The 6846-nt window shown below is 56.0% G+C and overlaps 1 protein-coding gene across 1 annotated transcript; it reads right to left on the bottom strand.

The window, feature by feature from the left end:
- Positions 1-3541: 3541 nt before the first annotated feature.
- On the bottom strand, positions 3542-5529 carry NPM3 (nucleophosmin/nucleoplasmin 3; the record flags this gene model as incomplete). The annotated part of the gene is made up of 7 exons (XM_079705298.1): positions 3542-3697; positions 3868-3903; positions 3999-4120; positions 4476-4569; positions 4677-4796; positions 5037-5122; positions 5412-5529. 5 exons carry the CDS (start codon positions 5527-5529, stop codon positions 4008-4010), a joined length of 531 nt encoding a protein of 176 aa, XP_079561424.1. The 3' UTR covers positions 3542-3697; positions 3868-3903; positions 3999-4007.
- Positions 5530-6846: the final 1317 nt, after the last annotated feature.

The following is a 6846-nucleotide window of genomic DNA, read 5'->3' on the forward strand; positions in this document are numbered from 1 at the left end:
GAGCTGGGCAGGGGTTGTTCTGCAATTAGTATTCGATGAATGAATAATGGGGAAACTGGCTGAGCATTTAGACCTCAGTGCATGTGGGTCCTCTGCGGGGAGGCTTGCCTTCACCACCCTCCCAACAGATAACAATCATAAGCATCACCATTTACTGAGCACTTGTATTTGCTAAGCGCTGGGTTTGCACCATCTTCTCTCAACCCCACTGGGAGGTGGGCCCACTGGGGTAAGACAGGTGAGGTGGGCTCCAGTGCCCACAGCCCAGACCAGCACATTTCCTTCATTTGAGCGCCTCTGTCTTAGAGGTTGCCAGCCACTTGTTGGGTGTCTAACTCCCCAGCTGCACCACTTCAAGCAGGCAAGATGTTCACCATCTTAACCTCATGCCCTGCACATAGTAGGCCCTTGAAAATGTTTATTTGTATGAACTAAACAGTGAGTGGAGAGATGGGAAGCAGAGCATGAGAAGGGCCTTCTCCTCACCAGGAACCCAGCCCTCTGAAGATAGTCTGATGAGAACAGCAGGGAGCAGGACCCAGACAGGGGTCAGGGCATCCAGCCCATCCTTAGTGTGCATAGTCCTGGAGTCACAACCTGAGTCACTCTGGGCACCTGTCCTTCCCCAGACTGGGGTGGAGATAGTCCAACCTGTCTCCACCAACCCTGGTTTGGAGCCCCAGGAGGTTTTGAAGGAGCTGGGCTGAACGTCAATGATCTTAATCCACCCTCCTCCCTCTCCCCCAGAGGTGAGCAATCCAGGGCCTAAAAGTGTGGAGGTCAGGGTTTGAGTCCTACACCTTAACCTCCACCAAGGGGCCTGTACAGACCAGAATTCCTTTATATTTGGAGAATTTCCCCCAACTGGACCTTTGTCAATTTCGGGGGATTCTTCTCATCTCCCCAAAAGTCCCTGTCTCTAGAAGGAGGGGGGCGGCAATAGGGACACCTCCGCATCAGGTGCCGGGTACTGCCAGGGCACACCCCCGTGAGTGACAGAGGCAAATATTCCATCGGGGCCCCAGCAGGCCGCTCTCTCCTCCCTTGCTCTCTTACTCGCCTCCCGGCCAGCTCGCTCCTTCCTTTATCTTATCAAAGCCCCGTAATTACAATTGCTATTTTGTTTCCTCGAATCTGCAATCAGAGCTCCCTGGCCCTGATGAGGGAGTGCCTGTCAACCTGATCGCTGAGTGACAGCCGGCCACCTTTCCCGGCCGCCTCCACACTCCGCAAACACAAATACACACACACACACACAAACACACACACACAGTGTCCATCGCCTCCTGCAAACACAAACACACACCTCTCGCCAACACAAATAGCCCCTCTAAACACACACCTTCAGCTTCTTTCCAAGTGCATCGGTCGCCCCCCCAGCCCAACCCCGGGCCCCTCAAATCCACACCAACCGGCCGGGGCCGCCCGGACCGCCGCTCGCTCAAACACGCGCCTCCCGCGCCCGGCGTTCAAAGCGCCGCAGACCCTCCGCCGACCGTTCAAATGTAAATCGCGGAGACAGTGTTAAGCACTTTAGGCCCGGGTCTGGGAGTCGTCCCACTTCACCCCCCAAATACAGTCCTGCCCCTCCTCCAAGAGTCTGCAAACCCCGGCGTAAGCCTTCATCCCTCAGCTCTCAGTTGGCAACTCTCCTACTGTGCGCTGAGAGGGCAGAAAGGGGGATCGAGGAGAGGCGGGGTCGGGGAAGGAGAAAAAACAATTCCCAGCTCTGTCCGCCGGGCGCCCCGTCGGGCCGGGATACTCCTGGACGAAGCAGATGTGGATTGGGCCCCCACCGCGGGCAGGAGAGCGCTCGGCGCCGGCCGGGGCCGCGGGAAAGACCCACCAAGAAACCAGCAAAGGCGTACAATGAGCGATCAGCCGCGTCGCGGGGGGTAAATATTTGGGCGGGGCCACGCACAGGGGGTAGATATGTCTGCTGGAGAGGCTTCCCGCGAGGGATGACTCTTCGCTGCACTCAGCCAGGTTACTGCGCCTTCAACCATGCACGTGCCAAGGACTTGTGGAGGCTATAGACGAGAGGAGGAAGGGAAGGGTTCTAACGGGAGCCCTTCCAATGCGTGAATGAACGAACGAACGAATGAAGTCGGCCTTAGTCGCCCAGACCACTGGCGGGGCACGTAGGACCCTGCACCGCGGCGTACCCCTAAGAGCCCCTAGAGAGGCGGCGCGGGAAGCCGCACGGCCACAGGCGGTTTCAACCTCGCCCACCAGAGGGCGCCAGCTCCACCTTCCCCTCTACCTCCTGACCCCGTGCCGCGGGTAGGTGAATGGTTCCGTTCTGGCTGCCCCCTCCACCCCGGTTCCTGGTGGAAGCACTTCAAGAAAGTCCTGGAGAAGAGAAAGGGGCCTGCGACCCTGATCACCGCAACACAGAGAGGGATCATCTTCCCTTATCCTCAACTTGAGGAAAAAACCAGGTTAAAAATCGGACCTGTTTGGTCCTCACCACAGGGAGAAGGGAAACTCCTCCAGGGCTGTGTTGAGGAGGGAGTGCTCTTCAGTGTTGTGGGAAACACTCTCCAAAGTTTACCACACCTGCCCCAATACCAGCCTCTTCGGGTTGTCTAGGGACCCCTCCCACTTGTTCACTCCTTTGCCCAGGGGCCGGTGTGGGAGGGAGTGGAGGGAGTGGGCCGGGTCCCACCAGGCACTGTTCTCTGTCCCTCCTCAGCATGTCTGGCCCCAGGCTGTCTCATGAGGTAACCCTTTGTTTGTTTATGGGGTACGGAGACCGCCCCTCCCACCCCCCAATCGACACAGCTGCTGAACTGCTGACCTCAGACTTGGTCATATACACACTCATGCTCACACCAGGTACATCCCTTTCTCTTCCTGGCACAGCAGCAGCCAAGCCCTAGAACCACCTTATTTCAGGCACCAGAGACCACCTCCCCACCCCCCACAGACCAGGCAGAGGGCTGGGGGGCAGGAACCCCTTAGCCCAGGAGGCTGAATCCCAGGGGCTCCTCTCTACCCCCATATGCCAGGCCACCCAGATTCTGGTTTCCCTGTCACCCAATCTGGCCAGCCCCCTCCATCTGGCCCCTGGAATCAGGTTTCTAAGGGCCCAGGCTGGCTCAGAAATGGCTTGCATGCCTGCAAGGAGGAGCAAAGATTGGCCTCTACCCTACCCCTCACAGGCCCTCTCAGGGCTTGAGCCCCCTCATGGGGCTAGGGATGCACATTCCTCGTGCTGCTTAAGCCCCCTTATCAGTCCCCCTGCCCATCAGCCTGAGTGCTGACAGAGGCCCAGACCCCTTGTTTTGATGCTGATAACCTCCTGGGATGGCCCTCCCCCACCTTTAAGGACTGGGAACGAGCCTGGTGTTGGGAGGTCCTCTTCTAGGAAGGCATTTGGGGCCCAGGCCTGGGCTAGTCCCAGGGCCCTGGGAAGAGCAGGATCCCACATTTCCTCACCCTCCCCCAGGCCCAGGGCCACCCTTTGTGCTGCCACAGTGCCACCTGGTGGTCCCTAGGGGAATGCCACCCCAGCAGGGAAAGAAGCCACACAAATGAGTTGCAGAAAAAACTCCACACCACTTTATTTCAACCTTTATCCAAAAATGTAAAAAATGTTAAAAATGTGTAGTCCTGAGCTTCAGATGCTGACCTCCAACCTCATAGGCAAGTGGGGAGAGAGGGTCAGGATGGAACTTCAGAGTTCCTCCCACTCCTGAAGAAAAGGGAAGCTCTGGATGTGATACAGGATTCGAACACCAGGGCACTATGGAGAATGGGACCCCCTCTCTCCTAGCACCAAACCAAACCCCACCCACCCCACCCCACCACTACCCATCCTCTTCAACGGAAAAGACACAAAATTCTTGAAACTTGTACAGGAACCTGGTGCATGGTGCATGTGGCAGGCAGCTAGCTGACCTGAAGAGAGCAAACAAGGGGTCAGCATCTAGGTCCGTATCTGCTCCTCCTGTCCCCTCCCAGGCCCTGCTGGGCATGCCTCCCACCCAACTCACCAGGGAGGGTTAGAACCTGCCCCCCTGCTTCTTGGCAGGCAGGATGGGGCACAACTCAGCTTCCTCCTCCTCACTGCCCTCTTCTTCGCTCTCCTCCTCAGAAACATCGTTGCTTATAGTAACTGGTAGAGACACACAAGGAGTAAAGGGAGGAAGAGGAGTTAAAGCCACACCCCCTTCATACTACAGGTCATTTATTCATACCCTGTGGCTCTAGGCTTGTAGGGACCCTGACCTCCCTATGGTCTAGGTGGGAAAAACCTCAGATACTAAACTAGGTAACAAAGAGCCAAAGGAGTCCACATCACTGGAGCTGAAAAAGCTGAGACAGGTTCCATGAAGAACGGCTTGAGTAGGACAGTTAAGTGGAGGGCACAGCATACAGGGTCTGTATGGGAACCGCACTGAGAGATAAGGCTGGGGTTGGGTAGGAGTCCTGATGGAGAGTCTACTAGAGGCAAAGGAGAAGACTCTCACCAATCTGGTGCCGCCCAGTGATCCGCACAGGGCCAGAACCTGACTTCAGGCGGAAGGTTACAGGTGGTTGGAGCTGGAAGTCATCCAAACTGAGCTGGGAGGAAGACAAGGATGAAGGCCTGGCCCACCCCATCTTGTGAGAAATCCTGAAGTCCTCAATTCCTATCTCCCAATCCCCCAAGGTATGGCCAGGGAACTCACCATGGGTTGGCAGGACAACTTGAGGTTGGCCACAGGGACTGCGATCTCCTGGTGGTCATGATTCCGGGCCACGACTTCGATCACATTACACTCATCTTTGGCCCCCTCGGTGAGGCAGAGCTGGGAAGGGTACACAGGGCCTCGGAGTCTCCCCAGTGAGGGTGGAGACCACAAACGGAGGCATCTACCCTACAACTTGCCCAGCCTCAGGGGTCCCTGGATCACCTGGCCAGGGCACCCCCATGTGGGGGTTAAGCAGAGGAGGTGACTCCCAGTAAAGCGGGGGAGGGGAAGAGACACGCGGGTAGAGGCCCGCTCAGGTCAACCTATTCCCCGCCACCCCCCTTACCCGCCCCTTACCATGGTCAAAGCCAGCACGTGCTCCGCATCATCCTCTTCCTCTACCTTGAAGGTGAAAGAGCGGGTGTGGCCTGAGAGCTCACAGCCTGGAAGAGAGTACAGGGTGAGTGTGCGGGGGCGTTTCTCCGAATCCCGTTCACGTGCAGCCATGGACTGACCGGCCATTCACACGCCCGCTCCTCAGGAAAACCTGGAGCGCTCAGCCCGGACCCAGCCCAGCACGACTAGGGCACGGGCCTGGCTACCCTCTTCCGCTCCAACTGCCGCGTGAGAGGCCCCCTCCGCCCCCACCCACGTCCTGCACCCATCTGCCTTCCTGTTCCTCAGCCCTGCCTCTGCCCCCGCACCACCCTCAGCTCCTCCTTTCCTCAATACCGAAGAAAAAACTGTCCATAGTGACCGGGGCAGGGACTCGCAGACCGCCGATCCCCCCGGCCCGGGCTCGGCTCTCCTGACTCAAAAAGGCCAAGGCGGCTGCAGCGCCGGCGGCCATGCTGCAAGGGCCGTCTGCGGCTCCGCCCCCGACACGTACAAAGCCGGTGACTCGCGGGGGTTCCGGCCCCGCCTATTAAAGGAGACGCTCGCGAGGCGCCCCCGGTCCGGGGCTCCATCAGCCCAGTCTCGTTCAGGAGCCTCAGACCTGTTGCGTCTGTGAGACCGCAAAGAGAGCAAGTAACATCACAGAAGCATCAACTTCGGACTAATGTCCTTGCTCACTTCAAGACTTTCTGAGGGCGGTTCCTGCCTCCATTTTCTCTAGTTCTGCACTCCGTCTAGTGTCCGCCTCTCCCAATCCAGGGTAAGCTCCCGTTAAATTAAGTATCTGAGAATGGAAACCTTTCTAATTCCCCCAGCAAAGGCGAGATCAGTGCAGTGTTTTTCCTATAAAAGCGAATACGCTGAGATTTGCCTTCCCTTCAAGGGAACCGAGGAGCCTGAAAGACGACTTTCAGCTCTGGGTACTTTGTATCCCAACCACTCCATCCTCTCCTGGATGTACTCCCTGCTCTTAACAACCCTTCAGCTCACTATCCAGATGGTGGCGTATCTTCACTGACCTTCAGATGCTGGCTGGATACTGGTGCTTGCTAGCACAGGACGTTAGCTCAAGCGTGGGACTAATTGCTTATCCTGACAGAGGCTGGCTAGTCCAGGAACATCTTTCTTAGACTCCCGCCTCATAATTTGGGTTACGCCCCCAACTTTCACCTTCTGACCAAATTATCAGGCAACTGTGTTCCTTATTCTATTAGGTGGCAGGAACTCACTCAAACTAGCTGCCCTCATTTACCCCCAGGTTATAATTGTGGCAAGAGGGTGGCTTAGCCAAAGCCAGTCTACTTTTTTTTTTGTTTTGCCTTGAGGAAAATATGGAAGGCAATCTTTTAGTGGAGATGGAAGTGGGAGAGAACTGCCTTTAAGATCCAGTCCCTAACTTGGAACAGCTGTGGAAAGGAGTAACACCTGCTCGGGAATGCAAGGGCAGGAGAAAAGGTAGGAGGCAGAAACAGGAAGGAGGTTTACACAGTACACGATCACACATATTCACTTCAAGTTTTATTTTGCCTCTTGTATGGTCTTCAGATGGTTTTACAGTTCATTTTCTACAGAAACTGAGCTGTGATCTAAACAATCAATGGAATACCACCCAACCGTAATAAATAGTCGTAACAACAGAAGATAGATAGCATAGCACTGAACAATCCTAGCGGCGTGGACATGTTTCATAGTTAGCTCTGTGACCAGAACACCAGCCAAACTTATTAAAAGCCAAGATAAAGCTGCAGCAAACTTGCTAAAAATCCTGATT

Source organism: Hyperoodon ampullatus (genome assembly GCF_949752795.1).
Source record: "Hyperoodon ampullatus genome assembly, chromosome: 1".
Taxonomy (NCBI): Eukaryota; Metazoa; Chordata; class Mammalia; order Artiodactyla; family Ziphiidae; genus Hyperoodon; species Hyperoodon ampullatus.